The sequence below is a fragment of the Ctenocephalides felis genome, unplaced genomic scaffold, assembly GCF_003426905.1.
Source record: "Ctenocephalides felis isolate EL2017-DRISC unplaced genomic scaffold, ASM342690v1 CF-g0.4_SCAFFOLD_00100, whole genome shotgun sequence".
Taxonomy (NCBI): Eukaryota; Metazoa; Arthropoda; class Insecta; order Siphonaptera; family Pulicidae; genus Ctenocephalides; species Ctenocephalides felis.
Window position 1 is genome coordinate 1 of NW_020536254.1, and position 16,928 is coordinate 16,928.

The 16,928-nt window shown below is 34.8% G+C and overlaps 1 protein-coding gene across 1 annotated transcript; it reads right to left on the reverse strand.

Annotated features, from left to right (window-relative positions):
• Nucleotides 1–6,630: 6,630 nt before the first annotated feature.
• Nucleotides 6,631–7,198, reverse strand: LOC113373119. The gene is made up of 2 exons (XM_026613468.1): nucleotides 7,188–7,198; nucleotides 6,631–7,042 (listed from the first exon to the last, which is right to left on the reverse strand). Exons 1-2 carry the CDS (start codon nucleotides 7,196–7,198, stop codon nucleotides 6,631–6,633), a joined length of 423 nt encoding a protein of 140 aa, XP_026469253.1.
• Between the last annotated feature and the right edge of the window lie 9,730 nt (nucleotides 7,199–16,928).

Below are 16,928 nucleotides of genomic sequence, written 5' to 3' on the forward strand. Positions count from 1 at the left end.
AATTACCTTCAAAATAGTGTATTGCAAGTATTGATAAAATCAGAATTAAAAGAGTTATAATTCAAATAATCCGGTGGGTTTGTGACGGAGTGCAAATTGTTTCACTTCTGAATTTAAGATTGAGATTAGCCTATTTCCGACACACGGTTTTATCCTCTCCATTTACTGCAATTTTGTTGATCGTAGGTTGAATAGAGCACATGTGAACAGGATTTGACAAATTAATTCACTTCAAATATAAACTTAAGTAATAATGTATATAAATTTATTAGTGAGAAAAATGTAATTTAGATATAAAAATTACTAAAAGCCAGTTAAAATATGGTACAAATATATAAAGTTATAGGCAACATTATTGAAGCCATTATTTTGGTAGAAAAAACCAATGTGATTTTGTACCTTTACCGGGAATGCTATTTATTAATTCTTTCTGAATTTGTTATACCCTTTAAAAACTTCAATTTCCAACACGTGTAAATTATGCTATAAATCACAAAGACAGGCGATGATTTTTTGTGTGATACATTTGGAAAGTCAATGTTTTAGTCGTGAAATAAACAAAAAATCATTCATTTTACATCCACACCTACAGGTATGACTAAAAAAATTGTATAACCCTGACATTAAAATGAATTGAGCTATTGCAAATAAATTTGTAGTATAAATTGCAGTATTTAATTTTTATTATATAATTTTATTGAACATATTTTAATATTTGTTAAAGGGATAATTAAAGTGTTAACTGTGGGAATTGAGAATCATCATTTTATTTGAAGCAGTTCCACATTCACTAAGTTATTGATGTAAATAGTAATTCGAAAAACAATATTATTAATTTTAACTGAACGGTGAATATTAGTACAGGATATTGAAAAAATGCAGAGTTTGGTACCAGGACAACGTCTTCGGTCATCTAGTATATATATATATATATATATATATATAGATAAATAGATACACTATATACATACACAAACATACCATACATATATACACACACATATATATATATATATATAATATATATACATGTATGTTAAAGAAGTTAGTTTTGATGTTGAGAAATATGAGTAAGTTCTTCAAGGGCATACATCAAATAAAAGGCAAGATTTAGAAGTTAATCTTTATTTTTTCCAAACGTTTCGACAAAGGATTTTATGTCATCATCAGTGGATCTACAGAATGAACATTGAAAATTAATATAAACTAGGAAAAAATGACAGAAATTGGAAAAAGAACTATAGATATGAGTAATATAATTATAACGATAACAATTATAACTAAACAGATAGATAAACAAGAGAAATGAAAAGTAAAAAGAAATATATACAAACATACAAAAGCGTAAATATATACATAACATAAATACACATAAACAAACTGTGCTATTCATTCATTTTAATCACCTTTGTACATGTATATTTATGATATACATGTACAAACACGTACATAAATACTAGAGATGGGCTTCGAGATATCCGAAGCCGGATCGACTCGGATTTAACTCCGCTTCATGGTGGAGTTTTATCCGCTTAACAACTCCACGACTCCGACAATTTTGAAACCGAAATACGCGACACAAATGTGTTCTATAGTGCATTGTTTATGTATCTAAGGATTTGTCAAATCCCATTAATTATTTGAAATTCTTTATAAACAATTCAAACATATTTGTTGATATTATTATAAAAAGCCACGATTTTAAGCATTTCAAAATTCTAAATTTAATCCCTTCAATGATTTGCATTGAATGATATTCTTTTGCAATCATCTTGAATTCAATTCATTCAATTGTGCATCTATTTCAGCAATTTGGCGCATGGGTGAAGGATAAGTATTTTGCAAATAATTAATGATAACATTAGAATTATTTTTCATTGTATTAGATGGACTTGAATCTCATATACCAGCTTCTGAAGTTTTTAACGCAAAACTATTATCCGACGCATTGCCGGATAAATCGATATAGCGGGGTGTTTTCTTTTAAATGCCTTATTAAATTTCCAGTATTAGAAGATTAAATGCTTAAAAAATCCGCACAATAATTACATTTTGCTTTATTATCTTTTAAGGAAAATGATTCCAGATAGTACTGGTTTCACGTCTCATTGCCATTTTTCTAATCAATTGCAATCACTGATTTTGTTATACACAGAATATACACCTTAACACAAAAGTTTATTGTTCGATTGCTTGGTAACTTGCAAAATATTGTTAAAACTATTGCTATCGTCGGGAAGGCTAAGATAGAACTGATGTCGAAAACGGAATCCTACTAACAATTAGCTGGTAATTTTTTGCTATAAAAAGTCCACTAGGCATCTAATATATAAATATCAATAAAATAATTGTTCTAAAAAATTCACAAATAAATGACGGATTGTCAAATTTTTCGGTCGACCAGATGACCGACTCAGTGACTCGTAATTTTAGCAGTGTTACCAAAATAAAAACGCAAAATTTGAGAATCAAAATCTATTTAATTATTTCCTTCTGATGAGAAAATTGATATTTTGGATTAATTTTATATAAAAAATATGTAGTAAACATTGTAATAAAAGCAAATATAATACTTCTGCTTTCTAAATTTTTCTTCTACTATTTCCATTCAAGAATTAATATTATATCAGGTAGTTCGATTACCATATTATCACTTTTAAACAATTATATAATTGTATAAAAAAATATTTTAATACTAAATATTTTTGCTGCTTAAATACTATTGATATCACTAATAAATTTTGCACTCTAAAGTGTTATTTCAGGCTATGGAAAAACCAGATTAAATATATTTTGTTTCGTATATTTTTTGGATTGCCGTCATTCACTGCCAAAGATTGTCGTAGTTAGAAATATGATCCCTTACTATTCAATAAATTATACATTTGAGCTATTCACACTTGAACACAATTTCATTGTTCTGTATCTGTGAAGTAACTTTTTGTATTTTCTGGAAAATACACAATGGTATTATTTTTGAGTTTTATACCTAAAAGGTCATAAAACTGCCTGTGTGACGATAAAGCGACCGCATCCTTTCCGAAGCAAAAACGCCAAAAACAGTAAATGTCTGCACGAGTTAACAGATTTAATACTATTTTAGGAATGTCGGATATGACAAATCCTGTGAAACGACTCCACTCGGATTCACTCCGAGGGAGGAGTTGTATCGGAGTGATAACTCCGGAGTGAGTTACCCATCTCTAATATATACACATAATACGTATATATAAATATATACATACGGACATGCACACATGTGTACACAAACATATATATACATATATATATATATATATATATATATATATATATATATATATATATATATACATATATATATATATATATATATATATATATATATATAGACAATACAGACACATACACATATATAAACAACAAAGCTAACTTACATAAATATGGTCTTACATCAGTAGCTAGCGCATGGCACATAATTTTGCACTATCATATATACACTAACTTGTTTTTTGTTTTTGTTGAACATAGTATAGCAAAATATTTGTGAAATATATAATATATTTAGCACGGAGAAAGTTGTTTGTACAAGCGTTTCCGAGGCAGTAATAACACATGTGTTTAAAATATATTTGAAGAGACCGTTTGAGGAATAGTTGGCGAGTTTTTTTACAATCAGTGTTTCGAAGTATGGTTGAAGAGGCTAAGAATCAAGGTTCGGGATCGGACCGCGTAAGTGTAGGTTTACAGGTTCGGAATTACGCTAGTTAAGAGGAAACAAATTTGGAAATATTATTAAGTATCACCTGATAATTTTCACAGAGTAAGGAGGCATCACACCGTTTATTGATGCCGATTAGACAGGATTCAGCAAACCTTTTCTGAATAATGTTCTGTTCGTGATAAAGTATACTAGCGTTGTAAATGTTAAAAGAATGTTTAAAATTTTTTATATGTTCTGTTATTATGATTTGATTTTGTCGAGGATTTTTTTGAGTTATTATCATGTTGTTTTAGTCGTTTTATTAAATTCTGTCTAGTTTCACCTATGTAAATGGAATCACAATCATTGCATTTTAATTTATAGACAATATTTGATGTGCGTTCTAAACTAGTGGGTGATTTGAGGTTGGAAAAAAGAGAGCTGAGGGTTAAGTCTATGTTGCAAATTAATCTTAAGTCGACCTTGTGAAACAGTTTTTTCCAAATGGGAAAGTTCTTTAATAAACGGGAGACAAACATTGCCAATAATGTTATTGTCTTTGGAGATTTTGGTTGAAGAAGAAGAGATATTAATGTTATTATTGAGAAATTCGAGTCTATTGTTTGTGACAGAGTTTATGAGATTAGAAGGATAAGAGTTATTAATAAGTGTTGTATGGATTAACGATAAATTAGCAGACCAAAATTGTTTGTTCGAGAGAAGTATGGCGTGGTCAACTAAATTAATTATAGTACTTATTTTCATGCTAGAGTGGTGATAGGGATGAAAATTTAAATATCTGCCCGACTAAGTAGGTTTTTGGTACCAACTTGTGATGATACGGTTATTTAAGGTTTTTATAATTTTGACGTCAAGAAAGCTGATGGAATTGTTTTGTTCTTTTTCGAAAGTGAAGGAGAGATGTTCATTGAAAGAGTTGAAATTGTGGAGTAAAAGTTCAAAGTTTTTAACCGGCACATAAGTAAAAATGTCATCCACGTAGCTGTAATAAAATTGAAGATCTAATTTGCAAGAATTAAACACTTTTGTTGTCTAAATATTGTAAAGATAACTCAGCGAGTGTTGGAGATATAGAAGAACCCATAGGTGTGCCAAAAATTTGGAAATAGAAACGGTCGTTGTATTCAAAATAGGTGAAATTATAAATTTTATTGACTCAAGATACCAGTGTAATGAAATAGTTGTATGACATGAAATTTCGTCCCATCTAGCTGTGATAGCGTCTAAAATTAATTGTACGGGAACGTTAGTGAAGAGGGATACCACGTCTAGACTATGTATATATATATATATATATATATATATATATATATGTATATGTGTACGTGTTTGTACATGTATATCATATATATATATATGTTTGTTTATGTGTATATTTATGTATATATATTGCGCTTTTGTATGTGTGTATATATTTCTTTTTACTTTTCATTTCTCTTGTTTATCTATCTGTTTAGTTATAATTGTTACTGTTATAATTATATTACTCATATCTATAGTTCTTTTTCCAATTTCTGTCATTTTTTCCTAGTTTATATTAATTTTTCAATGTTCATTCTGTAGATTCACTGATGATGACATAAAATCCTATGTCGAAACGTTTGAAAAAATTAAAGATTAACTTCTAAATCTTTGCCTTTTATTTGATGTATGCCCTTGAAGAACTTACTCATATACATGTATATATACATATATAAATACATACGTATATATATATATATATATATATATATATATATATATATATATATATATATATATATATATATATATACGTACATATAACATACATATATGTACATACATATATACACATACATATACATAAACATACACAAGTATATATATATACATACATACACGCATATATATATAAATGCACATATATGCCTACACATTCATATGAATACATCCGTGTATATGTGCACAGAGGCAAATTCATATCCATATGTGTACTCAGCGTGCAATTGTACACATATACATATATACATATATATACAACATACACATATACACGTATATGTGTATATATATATATGTGTATATGTATATATGTATATGTGTATGTTGTATATATATATATATATATATATATATATATATATATATATGTATATATGTATATGTGTACACGTTTACGTTGAGTACATATGTGGATATGTATTTGCCTCTGTGCACATATACATGTATGTATTCATATAAATGTGTAGGCATGTATGTGCATTTATATATATATATATATATATATATATATATGCATGTATGTATGTATATATATATATATATATATATATATATATATATATATATATATATACATGCGTGTGTTTTTTTTTGTAAAGTGAAGGAAATACGTTTACGTATTCAACAGACGCAGAATTGTCTGGATATGTTGGACTCAACAATGTTAATACCGTCTAAAACCTCCGCTTTCCCTAGCCATGTAACCCCCACGGAAACTGCCGTTAGGCATTACTTCGCGGGGAAGGATCTAGCAACTATTTTCCTTATTGTGGCTAAGATGTCATACATCTTTCATTCGCCCTTTTTCTCTCAATGAAACGTAGTGTTATGATGACTTCTGTAACATACGTACTACTGGCGTTCCAAGCATCTTCTGATGAAAGCATTGATTCAATTAGTGTTTCTGGTTGAATCCTTTGCTTTAAAATTCTTTTTAGTTTATTTCGCTGTGCACTGAAGCGCGGACACACAAAGATTACATGCTCTGCATCTCCATTAACTCCTTGGCATGCTGGGCATTCATGAGAATCATCGTGCTTAAATCGGTGAAGATAAGCCCGAAATCAACCGTGTCCAGACAGCATCTGCGTCAAGTAATAGTTGACCTCGCCATGTCTCCGGTTCAGCCAAACGTTGATCTTAGGTATAAGACGATGCGTCCATCTACCCTTTTCTGCGGCATTTCACTGTATTTGCCATCGTCTTATGGTGTTAAGACGTTCTTCGGTTCTGAGATCATCAGCGCTTAATGTCGTTGACCTCTTGCGTTGGTAAAGATTTTGTCTTGCCTCAGCTAAGACCCTAAGAGGCAGAGTCCCGGCATTGACACATACCGCTTCCTCAGATATTGTGCGGAATCCGCATACTACTCGTAAAGCACTCAAGCGGTATACAGGACCAATTTTCCTCCATGATTCTTGGAGCCCTAGTGCGTCTGCCCAAATAGGTATTCCATAAGTGAGCACTGACGCAACTACTGATGCAAGTGTAAGTCTCCTGCTCTGCTTTGGTCCGCCGATGTTAGGCATCAATCGTGGAACACCTCCGGTGATATTATATTCTTTTGGGCTGTTTATCGTGTCGTACTTCAAAACCCTATACGTAAAATAGCTTGCCACTATTTTACATATGTAACCCGGTACATTATTTTATTCAAGAGCTTGCATTATGCAGTCCCAATTTGCGCAGTTGAAAGCGTTCCTGATATCAAGTGTGGCCACAAGGCAGCACTCTTTTGTACCTTCCTTTCATCTTGTTCCTTCGATTGCTTTTTTGGCAGTATCGACAACTACCTTTATTGCGTCCAGGGTTGATCGTCCTTTCCGGAATCCATACTGGTTGTCCGTCAAAAGTGGGTCAACGACTGCCTCAATCCTTTGGTGAATTATTCGTTCCAATATCTTACCAGCCGTATCTAGCATGCAGAGCGGACGGTAAGATGACGGCTCTTCTGGCGGCTTATTTTTTTTGGAGAAGTACAAGCCGCTGTTGCTTCCACTTTCTGGGAAAAGTCCCTTCTTTCAGGCATGTGTTGTAAACGTCTAGAAATAACGACGGCGCAGCCTTAATAATGGTTTTCAGTGCAATGTTAGGAATACCATCTAATCCTGGCGCTTTATTATTTTCTATACGGTTACATGCCTCCATTAACTCATCTTCAGTGACTAGTGGGATGCCATCCAGTTTACTTGATGCCAACTAGTAGCGTTGCTGTGGAAACAGCGCAGTTACAACTTTCCGAAAAAAATGAGGACACGTGGGCGACTGCACTTGTTGCTTTTTTAGCAGTGTCATGACCACCTTGTAAGGCCTACCCCAAACGTCTTTGTCCACCTCACTGATGAGATCTTTCCAGCATCTTTGTTTACTTTCTTTGATGGCCCTATTCAATTCTCGACAAGATTTTTTGTACTCTGCGATTAGTTCCTCGCTGTGAAGTTGCTTATAGCCACGCTGTGCTATTCTTCTTTTTTGTGGCATTCTTTACGAAGGACACTGATGTTATCATTCCACCAACAGACGGCAGGTCTTAAATTTATGCCACCCTTTCGGGGCATACTGGCATCACAAGCCTGGGTCATTCTTTTTATCAGGGTTTTGGTCCTTTCTTCCGCGCATCCATTGTTGATCGGGTTAACGTCAAGAGCTACTTGCAATGCATCTCGGTCAAAAGATTTTGTTTTCCAACCAGCGCAGTTAACTTACTTGATAGGTCTTTCAAGATTCTGTTTGGACGATATTTCCCAAAGTATTGCATTGTGGTCGCTGGCGGCGTACATATCCAGTTACAGTTACCTCTGACGAGACTAGTGCTGACAAAAGTGAGGTCTATAATCGAGCTTGAGTCGCCTTTGGTGTAGGTCGGCGTATTGCCACTATTGAGCAGGACAACGTCTAGTTTACTAAAAGCTTATAGTATTGCTTTTCCTCATGCGTTTGTCTACTTGCTACCCCAGTCTACTGCCCAGGAGTTGAAGTCTCCAGCTATTGCAACTTACGATGTTGCTTAGCGTCCTCGGTCAGTCGATCCAAAAAGACAGTGAATTCCACAAATGAGAAGCTAGGTGGTGCTTAGCAGCTGTAGAAGTGGATGCCATCTGTTGTTGCTGATACAAATCCGACGCTGCGTTTGGTAATTGTGCCCTGGAAGGTGAGCTTGTTACTGGACCAAATAACAGCTTTAGTGATTGTGTCTGCTTTCCATAGTTTGCCAGTTAGATGCTTGTATGGCTCTGCTAGGATCACAAGATCAAGCTTCAGCTCTCGTACTGTCTGCATAAGCAGATCATGTGCTGCTTCACAATGATTTAAATTTAGCTGCAATTTCATGCTTTTTTATTTGGTGCCTTCTCGAGTGCCTCTTTATATACAGGACATCTGTAGGTTCCTGCATGGTGGGCAGCATGCTCTGCGCTTCGGTGTTCAGCGCATAGTGCACATTTCGCTAGTGCAAAAGTTGGAACGGATCATTTTACTTCTGCACTGAAATCCGTGATGCCCGAAAAGCCAACATTTGTAACACTTGGTTGGCCTATTTGTTGTTCTTATACAGTTTTCGGCAGTTTACCCAGCCAATTTTGCTGTTTCCTTCAAGTAATTTCTGCGCCGTGGCTGCTGGTAACGTTACTGTAGCAACCTGGGTGCCTCTGTAGGCTTTACGTAACTTGATTGACTCCGCCGGTGTTTCACTGGCTTCTCCAAGTGCATTTTTAGAGCAGTCTGAATGTCGGCCTTAGTTGTATCGTCATCAATGTCTCTGATTTCGATTATTTTTTGTGACCCTTTGCAAAACACTTTGGCGTCATCTTTAAGGTTGCTCGCGATTGCCTGTTGCAGTCCTTGGCCTTTATCTACACACTTTCTCGAGATTGTAAGCAACATATTTCCGTTCCTGGTCTTGTTAATATTATCTACAGTCGTTCGGACCTGCTCGTCAGGAATGTCCTGTTTTAGTGGACGTAGTATCTCGGAAAACTTTGCCTTCTCTGCTGGTCGAATAAGAACTACGTCTGGTTTGAGAAATGTTCGCGTTTTCTTCCTCTTCGGTTCCGGCCGGCGCTCTTTTGGCTGCTGCTTCACAAGCTGCTCTTTGGCTAGCCTTCTTTTTTCTTTTTTTGATTGAACCTTATGCCAATCAGTCACCTCGTTTTGTTTGGCTTTCTATTCTGCCACAATTTTTGGTGGACTTTATTTTAGGTTTTTCTTTTTCACGACATGGCCGTACGTCGGGTCTGGAGAGTTCCGGTCCTTTCTCTTTCCAGGGCTCAGATTTTTTTTTACTTCTTCAGCGACGAATTCATCGTCGACCTCGGCTCCGGTGTCTCTCGCTTCTTCAATTACCGCAACAGTTTGGCTGTTTTTCTTTGGCGTGGGATGCCGTAGGTTCTCCAACCATCGATTATCGAGGTCGAGAAAGCGCGTCATGGTAGTTGCAACACTACTCGTTTTAGTCTCAATCTCCATATGAATGTTGGATTTCGATTTAATCATCTTGTGGAGGTCAGTTAGAAGAGTTTCGAGGCGTTTCAGTGCCTCCATCCTTTGATTTTCCACGCTCTTTTTTATACTCCCAGTAACATTTCTTGACAGCGAAGTCATGGGGTTTACTACGCTGTCCAAACTGTCTCATGATGACGACGACTTTGGGCCCGTTCGCAAACCCTCGGCTGCCGGTACTGAGGTATCCCTCCTTTGTACTGTAAACGATTCTACTTTATTGTTCTCCATATTCATTGCCGTTCTTCCGCTTTGCATGGTCAGGTGGAGTGACCAACCCTACCTACATGTTGGGGAGTTTTGTACACGGGAGCTATTTTATTTCACTCCTACGCTATGTTCCTAACCGCTAAGCAGGCCAAGAACAGGGAGGGCTTTCTCCAATCCACACTTGGAGACGCAGCAGTCCACACGTAGCAGTTTCTCCTCAGCCCCGAGATGTGTATATATGTATGTACATATATATGTATGTATATATGTATATTTATCTTATATATAAAATTCTTCTGTAACAATGTAAGTTTCATTAATCCTCCTAAACTATAATTCGGATTTTCATGAATCTTCCTGAAGTTTGTTCGGGAAATTTTCTAGAATGTTTTGATTCACAGAAATATAGTTAGATTGTAGAAATAAATGGAAAAAAATACAAAAAACCGCTTATCATTGTTTGACCTTTAAAATATTTAAGGCATGGTTTGACATTAAAAACAAATGACAATTGTCATTTGCCAAACATTTCTATTCACTTATAGGCTAAGGCAATATTAAAATATAATAAATTCATGATTATAAATAAGGAAAATGTAATGTCTACATTATTATTGCCGAAAAGCAGCTGAGATGTGCCAAAAATTAAATTAATATAATATGCAAATAATATAACATGCGTTTGACAAGTGATGATGCAGTCTGCGCATGCGTCTGACGTGCGCGTGGTTTGCTTTTGCTTGCAATAATTTTGTCTGCGCACTTTGCGAACAGATTCGCCGTACGAATTCGTGCAAAGGAGACGAGCCATAAGTGATTGCGCGCAATAATATTCAATTTGCAGTCGTTTTGCCTTACTATACTAAGTTACAATACAAAAAAAAAAATTTAGAAGTTTCATTGTGTCAAAAATTCATATGTTTGTCATTGGGTACGGAATATTTACTCAATGGAGCGCTTTCGGTCTGAACTTTTTTTTACTGTTTTCCATTTCGTTTGGAATTTTGGAACTAGGTTTATCTTACTCTTCAGAAGTGAAAACAATTTAGACTCCTTTACCACTTCTCGGCTGGATGACCTTTCTTTTCAGTGGTGTAATTTTACATTTTTCAAAATAACATTGGGTATCGATAAAAGAACTAATTATAAGAGAAAAATGTTTAATAATGTTTTTCAAAAAAGAAAATACTTTACAAGTTACTGGCTACTGAAAATTTGTTTCTTTTTTGCGTTTTTCATCGTTTTTTGCTAATATCTTCAAAAATATACATTTTAACGAAAATCATGTAATGAACAAAATTATATCAATAAAAATCCTAATAAATCGCTATTTTACAGTGTTCTAGGAACAATATTAAGTTAATTATGAAAATGGGTTTTTATAGTTCTCATAATAAGCTTCAAAAAAGTACTTCTGCGTGTAAATTGAGTGAGCTATCATGCAATTAAAAGACGCATACAATGTTTTTTTTTTCATTTAAATCAAATAGTTTATGAGTGCCATTACCACCAAAATTAAAAATAATCGTTTTCCATCTAGAATTAACTTGGTTTGAGAGATCTTGATGGATTCTAGAAAATACCATAACATTAGTATAATCGATTTTCAAAAAACTCATGATTTCATAAAAAATCCATTTAATAAAACAACCAATTTCTCATTATAATATCTCTGAAAGAATACGTATAAAAGTATATATATGAAAATTCAAGGTATTTTTCAGACTAATTATTGGTTTTTATTATTTTTTTGTTACACAAATATTGATAGAGATAGAATTGTTTAGAGTGCGCGGCTGTCCAACCGGAGTGTCTTTCGAGCCCTTTAACTCTTCGCCGTTTCAAAATAAGAGAAGTTACGGTAAAATTCATGATAAAGAAAGTTGTAGCTCATTTAATCACCTTTAAAATAGTATATTACAAGTTATGATAAAATCAGAATTAAAAGAGTTATAATCCAATTAATGCGGGGGGTGGTGACGAATTTGCAAATTGTTTTCACTTCTAAACTTTAGATTAAGATTAGCTGGGCATACGCTTTTTTCCTCTTCATTTACTGCAATAATTTTGTTGATAGTAGGTTGAATAGAGCACATGTAAACAAAATTTGACAAATTAATTCACTTCAAATATGAACGTAAGTAATAATGTATATGGAATTATTAGTGTGAAAAATGCAATTTAGATATTAAAATACTAAAAGCCAGTTAAAATATGGTACGAAATTATAAAAATTGTAGGCAACATTATTGAAGCAATTATTTTGCGTAGAAAAATCCAAGGTGATATTGTACCTTGACCGCGCATGCTATATATTAATTCTTTCTGAATTTGTTATACTTTTTAAAAGATTTCAATTTTCAACACGTGTATCTATGCTATGACAATAAATACATGGTGATAAATTTGGAAAATAATGTTTTAGCCGTAAATAAACAAAAAAAATATTCATTTAAACATCCACATCAATTAAATTCAATAAAATAAATTGAGCTATTGGAAATAAATTTGTTCTATAAATCGCAGTGTATAATTTTTAATATATAATTTTATTGAATATATTTTAATATTTGTTAAAGGGATAATTAAAGTGTTAACTGTGGGAATTGAGAATAATCATTTTATTTAAAACAGTACTACATTTAACATCACTCATATATTGGTGTAAATAGTAACTCGAAAAATAATAATAATTATTTTTAACTGAACGGTATAAATATTAGTATAGGATATTAAAAAAACGTAGAGGCGAGTACAGGACAACGTCTGTCGGGTCATCTAGTATATATATATATATATATATATATATGTATGTATGTATATATGTATATATATGTATATGTATATATATATATATATATATATATATATATATATATATATATATATATTCCTTTTTCTTCTTCTTTTTTATTTATTTAATATCTAGTTTCTATTATCTTTTCTATATTTTATATTCTGTTTGTTGTTAAGTGTTTTTTCTGTTAAATTTTCTCTTATATTTATAGTTTCTATACCAATCCACATATTTTAAAATTAATAGTTATATTAATTTTTATACTGTTTTTAGATCCACTGATGATGACATTAAATTGAATATCGAAAAGTTTGGAATTAAAGGTTATTTTAAAAATCTTTGCTTTTCTTTATTTGATGTATCGCCCTCATTCCCTCAAGAACATTCATATATATATATATATATATATATATATATATATACACATATATATATATATATATATATATATATATATATATATACTTCACTTCACTCAAGTCAAGTCAAAAACATATATATTTCGCTTAAAACATTAATTGTCCGCTTGTTTTTCACGCTTAGCGGGCTGTTGTGGTTTAAGAGAGGTCTCAGTAGATTTAACATCCCGTAAGCCTGTCCTATTTTTGTATTAATATGCTTTGTAAAGCTGAGTCTATGGTCCAGGGTCACACCAAGATATTTGACATCTTTCGACCACTCAACTTCACAGTCCAATACTTTAATTTTGTCCAAGTCAGTCAGTCTAGTCGTGGCATTTCGGCTCTTTGTAAATAAAATTGCCTCCGTCTTTTGCGGATTGATTCTGATCTGCCATTTGTCAGTATATTCGGTCAGCTTGTCTATGTGTATCTGTATCTTTATAGTCAGTAGCGTCGGTGATCGTGATGATTTGTATATGGCAGTGTCGTCAGCAAACGTCAGTAACGTTGTGTCGGCGTCAGTGGGTATGTCATGAATGTAGACGTTAAACAGTGACAGTCCTAGGATCGAGCCCTGCGGTACTCCCGCCGTCACTTGTTTAACCGTCAAAAGTCCGTTGTCTACTTGTACGGTAAAGTTACGGTCTGAAAGGTATGAGTGTAATGTTCTTGTAATGTATGGTGGAAAGTTGAGTTGGATAAGTTTATGTATAAGTCCGTCCATTCAGATGGTGTCAAACGCCTTCTCAAAGTCGAGTAACACCAATCCGGTATGGTTTCTTCAGTTAAAATTGAGAACTGTATTTTCTATGAGTTTTGTCAGTGGGTGTAGTGTGGAGTGTCGTTCTTTAAAACCGTATTGTGTGTCAGGTATGATTTTGTTGTGTCTTATGTGTTTGTTAAGTCTTTTGAGTAGTACCTTTTCGGCTACCTTACTCATTGTGTTGAGGAGGCTGATCGGTCTGTAGTTCTGTGGTATGTCTGGCTGTTTCCTTGGCTTCACTATTGGAAATATGGTGGAGGTTTTCCAAGAAGCGGGAAAGCAGCCTTTTGTCATTAGTCTATTTATTATGCGCGTAAGTAAAATGTAGGCGTTTGTCGGCAGTTGTTTAAGTATTATGTTTTGTAGTCCGTCCGGTCCTGGTGCTTTCCTGTTCGGTAATTTTTTAACTATTGTCTCTATTTCGGAAACTGTGGCAGGGTCTATTCGTAGGTCTTTGTCCCTGTGGAGGTCAGTGAAGTTTTGAATTGTCTCGTGTACGTCTTGTTTCAGGTCTGCGTTTGACAAATTGGCATTTTGTTTATGTATGTTCTCAAAGTTTTTTGCCAATATTTCCGCCTTGTCTGCTGGTGTCGTTGCGTAATTGTTGTCAGTTAATTTGAGTGGAGGTATGGATGTTGGTTTCTGCGTCAGTCTTTTTGCTGTCTGCCAAATTTTGTGTGGGTCAGTATTTATGTTCTCGAGTCTTTTGGTACAAGTGTTGTTTCGGTGGTCACGTATTTCATTGGAAATAATTTTTGTCAGTCTGTTAACATGTTCCTTGAGTAGTCTGTCACCGGTACGTTGCCACAGTTTCCTTGTATGATTTTTAAGTTTTATTTTCAATAAAATATGTTCTGGCAAGTCGTTGGCTGGTGTTGTTCTTGAGTCTAGTGTCGGTATAGTCCGTTGTACAGCGTATGTGATTGTCAGTGTAAGGCGTGTTACAGCCTCCTCAATGTCAGTGTTGGTATCGATTGGCATTGTGTGTCGTGTGTTGCCTGCGATGATGTCTCTGAAAAATGGCCAGTTGGCTCTGGAGTAATCTAGAAATTTGAGTTTGGGAGTCTGGTCGACGTCTAGTCTGTCTGAAATGGTCACGAAAACTGGATTATGGTCGGAGTTAAAAAGTGTTCTTGTTCTGGGTTCGGATGTTACGTGTAGATTTTTTGTCAATGCCAAATCGATCGTGCTGTGATGGTGTGTCTGTACGGTGGCGTATCTGGTCGGCGTGTCAGGATAGTGTGGTTGTGCGTCTGTGGTGTTGTGTTCGGTCAGGTATCCGTAAAGTCTGTTTCCGTTCGCATTGTTAAAGTTACAGTTCCAAGATGTATTTTGAGCGTTAAAGTCTCCTGCCATAAGTACAAATCTGTTCGAGTCCAGTAGTCTTTGTAAGTCCGTATGTTCTAGTCCGCTTGCCGGGATGTAAATCGATATTATGGTTACTTTTTGACCTCTCTTGTATACATTGATTGCTGTTATTTCAGAACGACCCGCTGTTAGGTTTGGCACTTGCTCATGTCTGATATTAGACTTGATTAAAATCGCAGTGCCGCCCCATCCGCGTGCGTCCGTCTGTCTGTTGTTTCTGTAAACTTTGTAATTATTGATATATAGTCTGTCCGTAGGTTTTAAGTGCGTTTCGTTATACAGTACTATGTCCAGATCGTATTTGGCTATCGTCTGTCTCAGTTCGTCCACGTTGTTTTTAAGTCCGTTAGAGTTAAAGTGCATTATGTGTAAGTCACGCGTTTGGTTTATGGAGATGCTGTTAAAAAGTTAAGTATTGTAATGTATTTTTCGCTATATGTCATGTTATTGTTTAGTGATTTATAAATCTCACTGAAAATTTGTTTTACCTGGGGATCAGCAAACAGCATCCTGATCTCGCCCATAGCAGCAAAAAGTCCCACTGGTGTACTGAAATCTGGATCGGACTGGCTGCAGGCAGGCCGGGTTGGTGATTGCGATAGTGCAGGCCGGATCTGTGATGATGATGGTGCAGGCCGGATCGGTGATGTTGATGATGTAGGCTCAACCGGTAAAGGTGATGACTGGATCAGATTTCGAAATGATGACCTTGGAACAGGGAGTTGAGGAAACGCTGATTTTGCATTTGGGCCAACATTGGTGTTATTTAAAGCTGACGAAAAGCTCCTCGTCAGCGGCACTGGTGTTGGTGCTGGCCTGTATATTTGTCTTCTCCTGAGAGCATCACTTTCCTTTTTTTCCTTGTAGTTGAGAAGTGCACTGCACTTTGAGAAGTTTGCCGGGTGATCGTTGCCACAGTTCACACACATCAGTGCCTCAGTTGGCAGTTTCTGGCACGCACCTGGTGCGTGCACATTAAGGTACTTTATACACCTGTACTTTAGGTCGCAGGTGTACGATGTATGGCCGAAGTTCAAGCTTTTGTGGCACTGCAACGCTCTGTTCTGTGGTCTGTAGGTCTCCCAGGAGAAGATGTGTCCACCAATATTGGTTATGCGCTTCAGCTCCGCCATATCCTGATCTTTGTCGACTAAAATTATGTATATTGGTAGTTTATGTTGACTACCGTCCGACTGTTTTCGTGTTACTTGCACCACTTGCTTTACTTTAGCTCCTTTCAGTTGCAGTTCTTCGCGGACTTCTGTCTCAGTTATAGATGGATGAAGCCCCGTAATTGTAATTTTTTTCCCCAGATTTTGTTTCATGGAGTAGGTGTAGAAGGGGTAATTACATTCTCGCAATATGCTTTTTAATTGTTCGTGGTCAGTAATTGAATCGGTATAAAATTTGTGTAAATTATTTTTTAGGAACTGATACCTAAAATTG